The 17221-nt window shown below is 44.3% G+C and overlaps 1 protein-coding gene across 1 annotated transcript in view; it reads right to left on the bottom strand.

Annotated features, from left to right (window-relative positions):
- Nucleotides 1-17221, bottom strand: part of LOC125770806 (serine/threonine-protein kinase 32A) — a 59305-nt gene that overhangs the window by 26754 nt on the left and 15330 nt on the right. The window contains exons 4-6 of the mRNA XM_049440837.1: nucleotides 2233-2398; nucleotides 860-930; nucleotides 663-751 (exon numbers count right to left, since the gene is read on the bottom strand). Of these exons, the coding sequence (XP_049296794.1) occupies nucleotides 663-751; nucleotides 860-930; nucleotides 2233-2398 (326 nt within the window). The remainder of the gene's footprint in view (nucleotides 1-662; nucleotides 752-859; nucleotides 931-2232; nucleotides 2399-17221) is intronic.

Raw genomic sequence — 17221 nt, 5'->3', positions numbered from 1 at the left:
TGGAGGATTCATGAATCTTCAGAATAGAGATTGAGAATCATTCATTCAGATGTAAGATTCATTCTGATTCATGAATCTGAATCAGATTCATCCAATACTAGTAAATAGCATGAATGGTGTAAAGGGTGGAGGATTTACGGATGTGGAGGATTCATGAATCTTCAGAATAGAGATTCAGAGTCATTCATTCAGTACAAAGATTCATTCAGATTCATTCAGATTTGTTCAGTGATTCAGATTTATCCAACACTACTAAATAGCATGGGTGGTTGTAAAGTAGGGTTAAGAGAAGGGGGCCGGTGGTTGATAACAATCACTCTAACCTTTAAAAACTCGATTATTTACGAACAGATACATTCACTTAATTCCTCATTTTTTCTAACCACCTTTTTACATGTTTTAATGAATGAGACTTCAAAAAGCTGTTGAACTGTTACAACAACAACAAAAAACTTGTTAAAATCTAATTAAATTTCAAATCCGGTAAGATTGCTCGGTTAGAATTGTGCTGGATAGAATTTATTTGGCTTTTTGTTGCTTTTTCTGGTTCTCTAATAGCAATGAAGCACGGGAGGTAGACGGAAAAAAATCGGATGAAATTTACAAAACAATAACCACCCTTTTCCCAATTTTTTTTGAGGGATGTAACTGGTACAGCTTACCTGTGTACAACTCGTTGCTTCTGTAGATAATCCAGCGCGGAACCAAGCTCACAAACCAGCAAACCGACACCGGCCTCCGAGAATTCCACCTGAAAACAAAAAACCAAAAAAATGAAATAAAACCAAGCAAACCAGTACCAGGTCCAGGCAAATGAAATGTAATTTTTAGGTTTTTTTTAATTATTTTATTTCCTTACCTGGTGCTGCAAATGATACCGTAAGTCGCCACCGGCCAACAAATCACAAACCATGAACAAATCCTCTTCATCTGTTGACGAAAAAGATGGAAATAGGGGTGGAGATAAAATGGATGCGAGGGCGATACAAAAAAAAAACAGAGGGAGAGCGACAAAAAAAAACGATACCGTACTGCAACTGTTTTTTGGTAAATGTATTTCAACATTCAAACATTCTATTCGCTATTTTTTTGCTCTAGTCTCCTAGCACGGGGTATAAACGGGTAGCGATTTATTAGTTAAACGAACGAACGTACCCAGTCCTAAATGAAAAAAAATAGAAACGAATGGGAAACAACGACAAAAAATAATCATAAAACCCAAATCTGCTGCACTCCATTCACCGGTTGGGAATCGTATTCGCACTGCAGGACATGCAGCAAACTGTGTTGCGAAGGACACTCGCGGCCAAACAAAAAAAAATATATATATAAACCTCGGTAAAGATATTCGAGATAAAACATCATGCAATAAAGCTTTTAACATTCACTGCGATGCTTTTTAGTGATGTTTTATTGTGCAAAATAGTTTTCCCGTTTTTTTTTGGATTTAGTTTCAACTGTGAAGGATAAAAATGTCCAACAGTTAGAATATTTGTCTACTCGAAAGGATGTTTAACTGAGTTGCTACATTTAAACGGATCGGAAAGAGAAATGATTCTCTATCACAGTAGAAGAAAGAAAAACGTGTTACAAAAAACTTGCCAAAATGTAAGGGGGAAAAAAGCAATCGAAAAAAAAAAGTTCGTTATGTCCGCGGTGCATCCAAGGATTTTCATTTCTGGGAAGGTTTTATACAGCCCGGAAAGAAGCAACCTTTAAAATGGTGGCTTCACGCTTTCGTGTGGGTAAATAAAATTTAAAAACCCCATACACAGCTGTCCATTGCATGCGGGATTCATCGTACCCAGGGTAAAGCTGGAGAGCAACAAAACAAAAAAAAAGTTAAAAAGAAACATTAAACCATTGCGTGACAGGCTGCTTGGGTTCCGGTTCTGTGTGCGTGTGTGTGTGTGTTGTGCAGGTGTGCGATGGGTGGAAGTGTAACTAAGTGTGGGTATGGTTTGCGAAGCTTGCGAGAGTTGAATAAACTGCAACTATTAAGCACGCATGGGGCAGCTCGTGGGCAGCTTCATTAATCCTTTTTTTCCAGTTACAGTGGATTTACGGATGTGGAGGGGCATGTCCCTATCCCTGACCCGTACACGGTTGCAGGGTTATGAAACATACAGAGTTTGACCTTCAACAAATGTGGCTGGGCTTTTACCCATATCCGCCGGTCGCCACGTGATGTAATCGTCTCGTGGTCGGGTAGGGGGAGGGAAGCAAAGTTACCTTGGAAAGAGAACCAAAGGTTCACGAGGAAGGGATGCTCCAGGGAGGCGAGTAGCTCCACCTCTTTCAGGACGCCCCCGAGTGCGCCTCGGCCGATGCACACGTTACGGCTGACGTACTTCATCGCGAACAGGTTACCGCTGTCTTTCTTCTGTACGATGCACACCTGCCAAAGAGTGAGAGTGAGAGAGAGAGAGGAATAAGAAAAAGGAGTGTGTAAATTGATTGTAGGATTGGATGAATAAATTATTATTACCAACACGAGGCGAAGAGTAGAACAAGGGACGGTAAGTCTAGCAGCACACCATATAATTTCCTTCCAAATGAAAGGATATTGTTGAGAATGTCACACAAAACAAAAAAAGGTTGTCAGCGGAGAATACTATAGGAAGCGTCTTGTTCCGCTTTTGTCTGGCGGAATTCAGTAACGGAAGAGGATTCCTAGACAGAAGGAAGTCTCTATTACCAAACAGGAATTCTATATCGTAAATAAGTGACTCTACAGTCCAATGAGATTTTCAGGAATTCTTTCAGCAAAGATTAACAGAAAGCTTGTTCCAGTGTATATGAATCTTGGACGACTTTAGACAAGTTATTTGTTGACTTCTCAAAAATAGTTGATTTCTGAGCTTCTGAGATCTAAGGTACTTTTCTGATGTAAGACCTAATACCTTTCAGTCGCACTATCAAGGTATTATAGTATTACGGAAAATATTAGGAATTAGGAAAGATAAAAAGAAGTCTAAAGAGAGGGTCGAAGACGAGCAAGATAGAATGACAGAGAAATGTGAAAGTCAAAAAGATGGCAGGAGGAGTTGAACACATACATGGCACGTAACAGAGGGTTGTTGAGGCCAACAAGAGTACGAAATAAGAGAGTAGGAGAGCGACTAGGAGTGTACAAAGGAATAGAAGACAACAGATCAGGAGCATCATTGCAGTATACCAGGAGACCAGCAATCAGAGAAGATTGCTTAACAGAACCCCAGGCTTCTAAAGTTTCTAGGTCCAACATATCTGGTGAAAGGTCTCTGCACCTGTTCCACATGATTAATGTGAATCCGTGCAGTCGGCGATCAGATTACTGAACAATACTCAAGCCTCGACCTGACCAACGAGCAGAAGAGCACCCTGACACACAAGGGGATATTAAAGTCGCGGGTAATTCGCGAGTAAGAGTCCAAGAACTCGAATCGAGGGGATAGCGAAAAGTGAGGTCACAGTCGAATCAAACTCCAAGGTCCTTAATTAAAGAGACACGAGACACTCGCTGATTTTCAAGAGAATAGGAATATACTAAAGGATTACGGGAGCGGGTAAACGAGATAACAGTACATTTATCAGGACATAACGTAAGTAGATTACGAGTACACCAGGAAGAGAAGCGTTCAAGAATATCTTGGAGACACATATCTACAGTCATCGGAGGAACTAATAGGGAGGAAATTGTTGAGGTCGTCGGCATAGCAAAAAGTCGTCGGGACACTTCCTTGGTGGGAACTTCAGCACCGGAGGAAGGGTAAGAAAGGGGATGGACAGTTACTTATCAGGAAGAAGATGTAAGAGAGGAAGATGTAAGATGGAAGAGAGAGAGTAAGAGACGTGATGATGGAAATCGTATTGATTCTGAACTTTAAAAAAATTGAGGGACGACAGATATTCTTCGATGTGTGGCAAGTTTGGGAACTTGTTCTTGTTCTAGACAACTCTTGATATCTAAAAAGATTGGTCTACGACTCTCATATGTATGATAAAGATATTTCTCTCTCTCTCTCTCTCTCTTTCTTTCTTCTTGGGTTTACGATCTCAAAGGTCAACCTCTAAGTCTTTACTACTGGGGGACAAGGTCCGGATGCGGTTTGATCCCAGGTCCTGTCGTGTGGAACTCGCGCCGTATATCACATACACCGCTCACAAGATATTTCTATATTTCTTAAATATTTCAACGAACTTTTGGTGGTTTGATTGAGTACTTTCATTCGTTGTAAGCAAGAATCTTGGACGCAGATACTTCAGACTCATTCTATTGTGTGGATGACTATCTCATACACTACTATCTGAACTATCTCGTCCATTCCAGTACTTGGATTTGGGGACTTGGACTAAAACGTCTTATATTTTGGATAGTTCTTCAGGAAATTGAAACGAGCTACATGCTCGTATATACATTAGTCATTAATACAATTTTCTTCAAGGATTTCATAAGGATCAGACCTTATTTCAGTTTTTGAAGTTAAATACAAATGTAATTTATTGTTGTTGAATATAAGTATGTGATTTGAACCTTGATCGCTACTAAAAGGCCGAATTCTCTTTGATGCACCATGCACACACACACAAACACACCCACACAAGCGTACAGGAATGATCGTACCGGCAAACGCCCGCCAGCTAGAGGCTAGACAAATAAACAGCACATTAAAATTCGCACCATTCCAGCGCTGTTTGGAAAGCGAGAAAAAGCCACCCGGTTTGACGTCAATCCTGCACGGTTCAAGTGAACGCTATTGCTGAATTTCGCGTTTTTGGTAGGATATGTAAATAGCCGGCATGTCAAGTGCTTGAAGGATGGATACGCCGGTGTGGGTAGTGGGCGACAGTAAGAAAAAAAAACGAAAAAGGAAACAAAAGCACCGGAATATCAAAAACACACACACACACCGCTGCAGAGTCGGCAACACTTGGCGCGACTGCTTGACATTCAATAAATCCTTTCCGATTGAATAATCATTGATGGACCGGTTGGCAGCCAGTGGGGAAGGCCGGTGACAGCTGGCAAAGTTTATCTACTCGCGCGGTGATCGTGAAGTGCATTTTTCTTTTGCTTGTGCTGTGCAACGAACCAACAAATAGCCCGTTTTTGCAATGTGCAAAGTAGGTAGCGGTTGGTAAGGTGAAAAATGAACCCAAAAATACAAAGTATTCTTATCGATGGAGGATTTTGTCACTCCTCCTGGACGGGGCATAAAGTGATCTATCGCACGGTAATGTACGAAAGTATCGCAAGAATAACGTAAGAGAGCGCAATATAAATAAATGCGCACGAAGCGACCGTGTGTTTGAATACACACAGCAAGCACACAAAAACACACGCATCCGCATCACACACACACACTTTTTTTTGTACGATATTGAAAACGCAAAGCTGATGCACCTAAGCACTTTTCCGTGTTTTCTCACGCTTAGCGGCTTTTGCTTGACGCGGCCATTTCGCGTGCGCTCGAAATATCATGATTTTGCGTGGTTGTTTGGAAGAGGTGGAGAAGGGAAGGGGGGGGGGGGGGGGGCGAGTGGGAGGAGGGAGACAGGAAAAAGGGGAACGAAAATATCACATGGTAACCGGGGCGTAACTTTGGAGGATTGGAAAAAATGGAAAATAATAACAAAAAAAAACCTTGGGAAATGGTAGACGGTGGTGTACTTCGCACCAGGGTGCAAAGTGTTGATAGACACTTATGCGGAACATTTTCGTTTGGCTGGTTTGTTGGTGGGAACGTATCTGCCTTGGTGACGGATAGTGGAAAGTCAACCTGCATTGCACTTAACTGTGCATAGCGGTTATTTGGAGGGGGAATTGGGGAATTGTAATCTATATTCGGATGACATTCGTGGGATAATTCTTATGTAGATTATTCCCCATATCTGTACTTCGACTGTTACGAATGTAAATAAATATACAATACGGTGTTAAAGAGTATACCGAAGAGGGAAGAAAGTAATTAAGAGATTGTTTTGTCGTACGAATTATCTATCTTCAGGCGTTGCGTCAATCGGATTGCATACTTTAGGGCGACACTGTTGAACAAATGAATAAAATATGCCGTGCACGTTACGAAACGTAACGTCTGTGTTTCAATTTGCCGGAAACAAACCTCTCCGTATCAACACCAGAACAAGAACTTCACATGATGATGCACTGTTCCCGGGAAAAGAGGGGGCCATCACTGCACCCAATGAACCGCAACAATTTACTTCGAGAGTACATCTCCAACAAACCAAACATTCTCGACCGCTTCGTCCGCAGCAATGCGGTATGGAAGCATTTAGCAGCGTATCGCGCCTTCAATCAGCCTCCCACAATGGTGAACAATCATGGGCGAATTAAATTAGACTTGGGCAAAAGTTTATCATCCGGATGCAGTGTCGCCCTCTGGATGGAAAGTTTTGCAACTTAATGTATGCTTACCTTTGACGGTAGCGTATTCACACGGCCGAACGGCACAATCAGCGAGCGTTGCTGGATAAACAACATTTTCGACCGGTTTTGTTCCGATGCCTTTCGTACTGTTAGCCTGCCTGATCTTACCTGTGACGCGAGCCTGACGTAGGCGATAGATTGTTTCGGGGAAAGACACCGAAGGATCGGTTTGACATCTTTCAACTCGCTTTCAATCCCATTCTACGCAACCCGGGCGATGGATGGTTTGGATCGGTTTTGGGACGTAGTCCAGGCAAAGGACTACGACCGCAAGATCGGAACACGAAACCCTGAAGTTGTGGCGAAGCTTGGCGTCGACTATTTCTGCTGCTTAGCAGCCTGTCAAAGTCGGCAGCGGACTGCGGGGGCACGTCAAGTGCGATCGGGTAGACGTGTTGACTGTTAACTCACAAACCGGTCGACGTAAATGCACAGCCATCCTTTAGCACTTTAGTTTCACCTAATTTCATTATGAGTGTACCTCGGTTTTGCAAGCGGTAAGCAGCCGGGCTGGTTGTCGAATAACTGAACTACCTTTGCCCGATGCAGCTGCAAGGTTTTTCGGTGAAATGTGGAATGTAAGCTTCGTTAGAAGTTGTGGCTACCATGGGTCTTGAAACTGGTAAGGCGTCTCTGTCAATACGTTGTTTAAAGCTTGACTGTGATCGACCGGTGCGAGTGTATACTTGTGTAAATACTTTAAAGAGATGCTGCTTCCGGTTACACGGCGGAGAACGTGCTAACTGATAGTGACGTTTCGGGGGGCGGGGGGTGGAGGGGAGGGGGGGGGGGGAGCTGTCATATTTCCAGGAAAGTCATACAGAAACGTTGGAAGTTTAGTTTACTGTAGGCGTCTACTACTTTCATGCCGGATAAGTGCAGCGTTTTCTTCATAAACTGTATCTTTATTGAATGCGCCTGATTGTATGCAATTTGAAGAGTTGCAGTGTAAAAACTCTATTTTCGTGGAAAAGAAGGGTGGAAAATTTTCTCTACATTTCCTACTTCTCGCCGATCCGATGCAAAACGATTCATATATCGTTCCAATATCGTTTTATATTGTGAAAAATCTATTTTGTATCTGTGTTGCATACATTTAGGCGCCGTGCATGCAATTCACTCAGCAGACACGCTTGCATCACTAGCAAAGCAATACATCTGCTAGCTTGTGCTTCAGTCAGTATTGTAAAACATGTTTCCGATTGATCAGCACTTGAATGCCGGTTTGAGCTGGTGCACAAAACTAAACGAAAAAAAAAATGGTTAGCATTCTCATGCAACAGCAGACGATGCTGCAATTTGGCAGCCATATTGGGCAGAAGAATTTATATAAAAAACCGATCTGCTTGATATGACGAGTGGGTGCTACGTTATCAACTTTGTGTATGGTTCCGAAATTGGTAAGAAATCGACCATATATGTTCGTATATGTGGCCCGTTTCATTCATTCGTTGTCGAGAACGGGAAGAGCAAGGTAACCTAGCGGGAGTAGCTGTCACTGCCAGGAAGCTAAAGGGAGGAAAAATCTAAAAAAATTGGTGATTTGATCTCAGCAAAAAAACAAGAAAAGAAAATTGCTCTCAGTAATTGTCATGCAAACAGCATAGGCTAGAAGAAAGTTGAAAGTTTTTTTTTTCGTTTGTGATGCTCCACTTTTGCCACTGCCACTAGCCTGTCACAATAAAAAAGCGTCATTCCAGCAGCATTACCAACACCTTGCTGCTGGAAGCATGTGTCAAACACCATTACACAGAGCCCATTGCAGTTGCCAACTATGTGCGCGCGCGTGTGTGTGTGTATTAAAAAGAAATGAAGAAAAAAGAACGAAACTGCCATGAGGCAGAATATAAAACTACCAGGCGTAATCGTTCTCTGTACGGACAATCTTCACATACCACCATCGATGTCAACCAGGAACAAGAAGCAAAAACAACAAAGAGACATACGAAAAGAAAAGAAGAAGAAAAAAAAGGCAAGTTCACAACAAGAACAACAAGAAAAAAGTGAGGCAGGCAGTAAAAACCGGAAGCCCCGAATGAAGCTTTGCAAAATGTTCACCAATTGGGTACCGTGATTGGATGTGTCCAAAACGGGCCTGAGCTGAAGCATGCAGACAGTGTCGCACTGGGTGTGTGTGTGTGTGTGTGCGTCGTTTTGTAAACAGGAAGAGTGGAAACATGGCAGGCAGGCTTTGCTTGAGTAAAAACCGGAAATAAAAACGTTGCACGATGGTCAAGAAGGGCGGAGGGGAAGGGGAAGGCGGTCGACTGGAGGAGAGAACTTTTCACCCAGGAAGTTTCTACCGAACGAAATTCCCAATTCACCGGTGTGTCCACCCTTTGACTGTGCTGCCTAGCTTAAATTCAATATCCTCCACATCGAAAGTAAAGGACCTTTTTTTGACAATCGCAGCCAGGGCACAGTGTTGAAGGGGTGCGGGAGGTACAGAGGGGGGGGGGGGGGGGGGCGGTGATGGAGGAGAAGGAGAGATGTGACGGGTGCCCATTCACCACCCTCACAGGCTTAGCTGGAATGTTAGCTACGTCCCATACCACCGTAACGTTGGCCAGGGAGAATTTCTTCATCAATCTCTGGAGCGAGAGTAAAATTTCCTATCCTGCTGGTAAAGGCGCAAAACAAACCAAAAAAGAGGAAAACGAAAACGAAAACATAAATGAAAAAATCGCACACATACACACGCGGGCGCGCCTTGCATCCTGTCTTGCTTCAAATTTTTTTCCCCCCCCAACAAAAAGCTTGGCGGATGAATGTGACGCCTAAAGTTATACATCACGCGTGGCACTAGAGCAATATGGCTGTTCGATGTTGGTCGAGTAGGCGCACTTCATAGGGCGCGTCTTGTTATTTTGCTTCCTTCCTTTGCTGCGTAGCGTTGGAACGTTCTTCTTCCCTTTCCTCTCTCGCTCTTGCCTTTTGCAAAACCCCCCTCTAACCCGACCCGATGGTGGAGTGAAGTTTATGACAAAATAAAAGCAAACATCCGGATGTTGTCTCACGCTGCCCCGCGGAAAGGGGATTCGGGGCGCACGGAATGTGGAAGGAAAGATCAGTTAGAGTTTTCACCACCCTTCTCCCCCTTCTCACCCCCTCCTCCTCCTCTTCCTTCTCGTCCTTATCACCCTACTTGTGTCATTATGTCTTCCCGCTGTGGAGGGCGGACGAAGGAGATGTTCCTACCTTGTTGAAGCACCCATTCGCGCGTGTTCTTTTGCGGGGCCCGGGGAGAAGCAAAAAAGCTCGACAAAACAACTAAGAACAATGTTTTTCGTCCTCAAGTCCGGCACGGCTGGTACAAGATGACACCCGGTCGCCCGGTGCAGTTGGCTCCAGTTTTTCCCGTTTTTTTTTGTTGAAGCTGTGCGCGAAGGGTGAAAGGTTTTTTTTTGTTTTCTTCATGCCCCTGTCGTTCCGGCACACCAGACGGTACGCGCATAAGTGGCGCAACGATATTGCACCCAGCATGTGGTATGCGGTCCGTGCTAATGTGCTGCAGACTAAAAGCCTTCACATGCACACACGGAATCGGCAGACCGAACAACCGAAGAAAGGAAAAAATGGATGGCCCAAAATTGGCCCCTTCTCTTGGTGCAGAGATAGAGGCTGGGCTATAGGAACGATTGCTTCCGCCAGATGAAGATGGATATTGAATTTGCCAGCTGGTACGATTTTTTGTTGTTGTTGCAAGCAGCAGCATTTGAGGAGGAAGGAAGGAATGGGAGACTCTTCTCTTTACTCTCAAACTCCCAGTTTTCTTCTTTCCTTTTATTCACAATTTTTTTTTACTCCTCTTTGAAAAAAAAACCCATCGTTTTAGAACGACTCGTTCTGTGTGGAGAATAGACTAAAAGTACATATACACGAAAACGATGGTCTTCTGCTTTCTACTGGTTGTGTCTTAGCCGTGTGTGTGTGTTTGATGTGTATGTGTGCGCGGTGAAGAAAAGATATCAAATTCCGGCCTTTCAAAATCAACGTCACCTACAGTGCTGTTCTCGTAAGCGCCTGCAAGACGGCAATACAAATACGTAAATACGCAAATAAAATTAAATTCCACCATACGCCCCCCCCCCCCCCTCCTTTCTTCGTTTGTTGATGGTGTGCCGTTAACCGGGCACCACTGTATGTGTGTGTGTGCGTGATGATTGAGGATGTGCTTACTGCAATACGCCTCCCCGCTTCCGTACTGCTTCCCGGTTTTGTTCCGTTACCGACCATTCTCCCGATCGGTGCAGTGAGTGCTAGAGTGTGTTTTCCCCATTCGCCTATCGTTCCGGTTGGGCCACACCACGAGCATCATTTCGGGAGTGGAATAAAAGCACCGGAAATTAGCATCGGCACAACGAAACCAAGGACAATTGATTGTACCGAGCATAGGGACTATTCCCGTTCCAAGCTCGTAAAAAATCATAGTGCTGGAAACTTTTGCGGCAAATGCCGAATGTCGGGAAAATAGGGCACGAAAGGTGCAAAGGTGGTTATCTAACATTCTTACCGGAGCCATATTTAAGCGGGAAGTCCCGCATTATGTTCACGCCACGGTTCCATCACACACACACACACACACACATTCGTACCGACGCCGTTCCGACCATTAGACGTTTGAGTTCACGCGGGACAGTAATTACGATTCATTGCTTACTTACTGTCCTAGGCTAGGCAGAGTATGTCCGTGTCAGTTTGTTGCGCGCGGATCGGCCATTATGCCGTTTCACATCTTGCACAGAGCCTTTTATTGCTGCTCTTAAATTGAACGATTACAACTGTCTGGTACTTCCCGGACAACCGGGACAAAAAACCCCCGGGTACTGCCAGTGTTGATTGCTTTATTGCACGCCGACAGTACTGTGAAGTTGTTAATTGAATGATGGTAAAAATATTTCCTCCTCTTTGGCAGTTTTGGTGTTGCCTTGTTTTATTGCTTGGCGCACAGGGTCAGAACCCTCACGTCGTAATGATTGATCTGATACTGATACTTAGATAGGCGGTCTTATCGGACATGCGGGCGTATAAATAAATTCTAGAACATCACGGAGCTCAAAATATACTTTAAACGATTCTTCAAAATATTTCAAAACTATTCAAAGTTCATGTTTATCTCAAATTATATGCAATAACCGAAGTCTAAGGTTCAAAACATGCCAGCAACATCAATACCCCAAGGCCACTCAGTGTTTTTAAAAGACCTTGAGTTCATTCGACACCTCTCAGGGTGCATCCGAGCGAGGTTTTCGTTAAAGCAAATGCACCAGAAGCGTGCTTCACTTTTGCATGCTGATGCTCACTTACGAAGCTTTCGAAAGGCATACATTAGAATACTATTTCCATTTGGTCCGTGTTGCACTATGCACTCCGGGTAAAATCAAAGGCCACCGGGGAGGGAAAGCCACTCCTGCCAGGAACAATATGGGTAAAGTCAAATCGACGCCATTGACCACACGACCAGGATGTGTGTGAGTGTGTGTGAGTTGGCTAGAAGAGGCGACAAGAAGCAGGCAGGCTTCTCAATTTAAGTTGTTGGTAATTTCCATTTCAAAAGATCAAAATCCAGTTGTGTTCTAGCAGAGAATAGCTTCGTGAAGGTGGCGAAGAAAGCTACAAAGGTCGTAGGTTTTTGGTGTGCGGAAGGTAGCAGTGGAAAGAAATACTTCCCCGTGCAGGTTAATGGTATAAAGGACGTATGCATTCATACCGGCCGGCTGTCCGCTTCAAGACCGCGGTGAGGCCACTTTACCACTCGTACACCACTTACATCATCCGCCGACGGATGTCGATCCACAAAACCCAGGTATCTTTTTTTATGCACAAACCAAAGGGACATGGAAACTGCCGTTATAAATATTCATTGTGCCGTAAGAAGATTTAAATAGTGTCCGCTTTGCATAACTTTCGGAGGTTTTCCCTGTACGCCTATCGTTAGGCAATGGTGTATGAAACAAGCGGGCAGGGCGGGTTTTTTACAACCTCCTTGTTTGATCCCTGTTTAACAAGGGCTGTCGGCTGGGACTGGTTGGTTAGAATGGAATGGCCACAGCTTCCGGGAGTGACCTAGATTTAGCGCTTTGCTCACGCTTTTTGCAAGCGTGGCACACACATGCACATACACACATTTCCATAAATTATCAACGACCACACAAAATCGTTACACTTCCGCAACGGTTCGGCCCATCTCCCATCACAATAGCATGATGCGTTCCGTTTGCTCGGGTGCAGCCAATGTTTCCTGTGTGTGTGTGTGTGCAACCGGCACTTAGATATGCAACCGTTTGCTAGCAAATATTTGGTTCGTTCGCATACTTTTACGAACGCTCGTCCGAGACGGAAGTTTTCAGCAAAATCGGTTGCGTCAGGCGTATTGCCTAACATCAGTGGCAGTGGCGACCCCGGTGCAAGAAGCAATGGAAGAAGCATGGCGACGGGTACGAGAAAAAAAGCGTTCCATTTGCAGCTGACGCTTCCCTCCTGAAGGTGATGCACCTTCTATCGATTTTGCCAGGTGCAAGATGCATCCTCGGCACGATTGTGATGCAAATGCAAACAGGATTTGCATGTTTGTGTGTGCAGCATAAAAAAAACAGGAGAGAAGAATTAAAAAAAAAGTCAACCCGTGATGATAATGGCTCCTCGGGGTTGTTAGTGATGTAACTCCCGGCGCTAAGAGGCGCGAACAGGTGTAAGAGGTTGAGCAGGGTAAAACAAAATTCTTAAACAAGATTCTTTATCGGGGTCGGCTGCAAGCTTAAAGTGAACTCCCCGCTCTACTCCTAACTGCTACGTAAAACGCCTAAAAGAATGCAATTTGCATGACAAAACTGTCTTATGCTATGATTTTTAATCCAGATTGTTAGCTGTTGGAGCGAGCTGACGGGCAGCAGAAAACAAAAACAACTGCACTCTTCGGATGCCGCCATGAAGTCGGTCGGACGACATTTTATTAAAAAGTAAAAGAAAAAAATAGCTCACAAGTCATCATTCTTGGTATTTGGCTTGATTTTTGTTTTTTTTTGCTGTGAGCACAAATTATTCACGCTACAGATAAATCGAACTGGAAACAGGCTAGAATGTTTTGCGCTTTTTGGCAAACGGCATTTACGACCGTTTCGTGTGTGCGTTCTCGTGCCCGAGGTTTTTTGGCGTGTTTCTAAACTTTTGCCCAGTTTTGCAAGCGAAGTGCGTCACGACGACGTGGAATGTGCATGTCCCGTGGAACGTCCAACACACGGTGGTCGCGGGAGGGAGGAAGGGAGGGGGGAAGGGGGGGCTGTGAGCGCTGGGTAAATTAAAGAATGGTACACCACCGTGTTGCGGTGTGACGAGAAATTCTATCCCGTCTACTACACCGCATGGATGGTACCGCGGCACAAAAATAGCGACAATCGTGGCTCAGCGGCGTCGGCGAAAGTGATCGACGAGGCTGGTGGGGCACCAAAAAAAAGGGTTTGCGGAAGTGGTGGGGGGGGGGAAGACAAGGGGTAGCGAGAAGAGAAGCTAAAAGAGACGAGATGTAGCAAAGTTTAATTAAATTCCATCCCGGCAGCAGCGATGCGCGCCATCTGTCTTATGCTTTGCCTACAAAACGCTCCCTGGCCGTTTCTTCAAACGTCGCCTGCGCGTGTATGCAAAGCTCACAGCAGCGGCAAAAAGGCACCGAAAAGGACAAAGCAGAGCGCTCCGGTAGTGTTTAAGCAGCTTGCTTCCCAGTTATGTATCAGCCCCGAAAAGCTAATCATTTCCGTAGCGTCGCTTTAAGGGGTGAACAGAAAATTACAATCGTAGCTGAAATCAACCCTCTCTCCATCTCACCCCTCTTCCGACGAAACACCCCGTTGGACCGAATGTTAACTTTTTTTTTTTTTGGGGGTGGCAGTGTGTACCGGTTCACTACAGGAAAAGCGAAATGAATTGTCAGATGAAATAGTTATTTGTAGTAATCAGATTCATTCCAATTATTTTCTCTCTTTTCAGCTGTGGTGCTTTGGCCGATTCCATCCAATCATCACTGGGTCATGCCAGGTTCGATCCGGTCCCCGTGTGTGTCGCTGTCTAAAGGTGAGTAAAAATACGAGCACCTTGTTACGTTTGTTTGCTTGCAAACGGAAGCAAGAATCCTTCTTTTCCGGAGAAAAAAAAAGCTACAACCAAAATAGACACTTTCTCGCTACGATCGCCTCCGTACCGTTGAGCGATTATTTTAGTATTGGTGTTCATTTTATCTCTCTGCCTGTATGTGTGTGTGTGAAGCATTTTTCGCACTGGCAGCTTTCGAATAAATTGCACCATAAATGCAATAGAATGGGAAGGAAAAATTTGTGAAGTACACACTGAATCGTTCCGCCACGAGAAGTCCCTTTAGGGGGTCAGTTAAGCGCTGCTTATGAGTTTCCCTGCATCAGTGCTAACCGCTTTCAAGGTGCAGGGAAACATTCTGAATGGGAACTAAACGTTCGAAAATCGAAAAATCGGCTCAAGCATATAAGTGCTTGAATCGGCATCATTGATCTTGGCACCGGTTTCGAGTGTTTCCCTTCCGTATACCGCGCCGATGATGTAGTTTCGTTCATTCAGGTATTTTTTTTCTGTTGGGTGCTTTTCCAGGGTTGGTGAGTAGGGAAACGATGATTGCACCACAGGGCGAAAAGTAGACGATTTATCGTCTGCAATGCACAATGTGAGTTTCGTTTGGAAAAGGGTTTTTAAAGTATTATTAAAAACAAATAAAATCATTTTTGATTGTTTTAGTTTTTTTTCGAAACAAGAAAACATATGTGTGGTAAAACAAATATTCGTGTTCTAAGGATTGCATACCTTTTAGGCGCAAATGTAGTTCCGCACTAGCGGAAGAAACCTATGGAAAACAGGAAAACATTTATCTTTGCCCAATTACTCCCTTTCTTTCCCTCTCATTCTCTCTCTCTCTCTCTCTCTCTGTATTTTTTTTGTTCTTCGAAAACGCTTGGTGTGGGAAAGTTTGGGAACTGGAAGAAAATGTTTCTGCTTTGCGCCACTGAAGCTGTTACAGTGTGATGCATTACACCATCCCAACTAACTACCGAAAGGTTGGCAAACCCTGGCTGGGCAGTAAATCATGCCACTAACTCGACTCGTTCGATACGATAGACTGGTTATTAGGGTAGGAAAGTTTTCTCCATTTTCCCACCATGCCCTGTTTAAATGTCTACAATATTCGCTTTCGGAATGTGAGCACGGGACGAACTTTATGCTCCCTAGGGTAGGGAAGCCTTTCGTTGTGAAGATTCATTAGGTTTTACGTCGGTCACGGAGATGAGAAACCAACCGTAAGTTAGGCGAAAAGCAGCAAAAAAACAAAAAAAATAATGCAAAAAAGAAACACATTTACCAAAAAAAAATCTGAACTGACAAACGGAATCCCCTTTCGCGGTACAAGTTGAAGATTCGGTGTACGGGCGTGTACGCTCCCTGTGAGTGATTTATGTTTCGCGTTTTGCGGTAAAGAAATCACAACCAAACTGACCATCATGTATCCCACCACTGGGGATGGTCGAGATACTTGGACGATCAGGTCCCTTTGGAGGGAGCTAATTTTCATATTTTCCAAATTTCGTCCGAGATGTGAAGCGCGGGGCGAGAAGTTTAATCGAAGAGGCAGAAGAAGAAGCAGCAAAAAAACACAAACTTTCGGACACGATACTTCTCGTAACGCAGTCAAAATGGGCGAATAGGAGACGTAAGGGGCAATCAGGGGCAATCAACCGACAACCAAACCCCAAACAGCAGATTAGGCAAAAGCTTTCCAAGGAAAGCGCAAAAAAGGGCAAAGAGGGCAAAGTGTACAAGCCGCACCGGTGGGCACCGGAAAACAGGAAACGCAGCTCGGTTCATTATTGTGTAATAACTTTTCCGTTAAGGTCATTTGCGCGGGCTCGTGCAGAAACGGACGTGCGGTCCCTTTGGAGAGGCATAAATCATGGCGAAAGTTGAAAGACATCGTTCCGGTTTCGTTTGCCACTTCACTTCCCACTTCCCCTGTTCATGTTTTTTTTTCTCCATACGAGCGAGCTGAAGAAAGCACCAAAAATCTAAATCATTCGCCCGAGAAACGTGGCGGTTCACTAAGTGGCTACTCGTGCGCTGCGTGTTGCCTACTGTTAGGCGCACGACGAAACTCATCTCATATTTCGCACACTTACAGATGGATCGGATGCAAATTAAAGCGGGTACCGTTTAAGGGGGCAGACAAAGCAGGAGGGTGGAAGGTTTTCCGATTGTTTTCCGTTGCTTCGTCTTTTCTTCATCATTCTTCTCCCTTTCGCTGGTGCAATTTGAGGTACGGTTAATAAAAGAGAGCGGATTATTCACAATCGTACATCTGGATGTCGTTGATTCTAGTAACTTTTTTACCAGCGTAGTGTCCACTCGCTACTAATCAAATGATGCGAGCTTCGCTGCTTAAACGAGGTAAATTAACAAAAACAAAATGAAGGAAGCATCTTCGAAAAGAAATAAAGTAGTCAACCCACTCTACTAAACCTTTGCAGACATCCAAGGAAGGCATTGTGTACTTTTAAGACAAAAGGCAAGGTTTCCGTGTGTCATAAACCCAACACGCGACACGCACACATGTGAGAAACGCAAACGAGACAGAAATTATTTATGTTCCACTGAGTTACAGGATCATGCAAACGTGCAAAAGGATGTACATACACACCTTCAACTACAAGTGCAGAGCACGGTAGCACTTTAATTTGTTTGTATTTTCTGTCGCTCGTTAACGTCAACGATGTCTTGAGTCTT

The sequence above is a fragment of the Anopheles funestus genome, chromosome X (genome assembly GCF_943734845.2).
Source record: "Anopheles funestus chromosome X, idAnoFuneDA-416_04, whole genome shotgun sequence".
NCBI lineage: Eukaryota > Metazoa > Arthropoda > Insecta > Diptera > Culicidae > Anopheles > Anopheles funestus.
The sequence above is the reverse complement of the archived record's forward strand: the minus strand, read 5'-3'. Positions and strand labels throughout refer to the sequence as shown.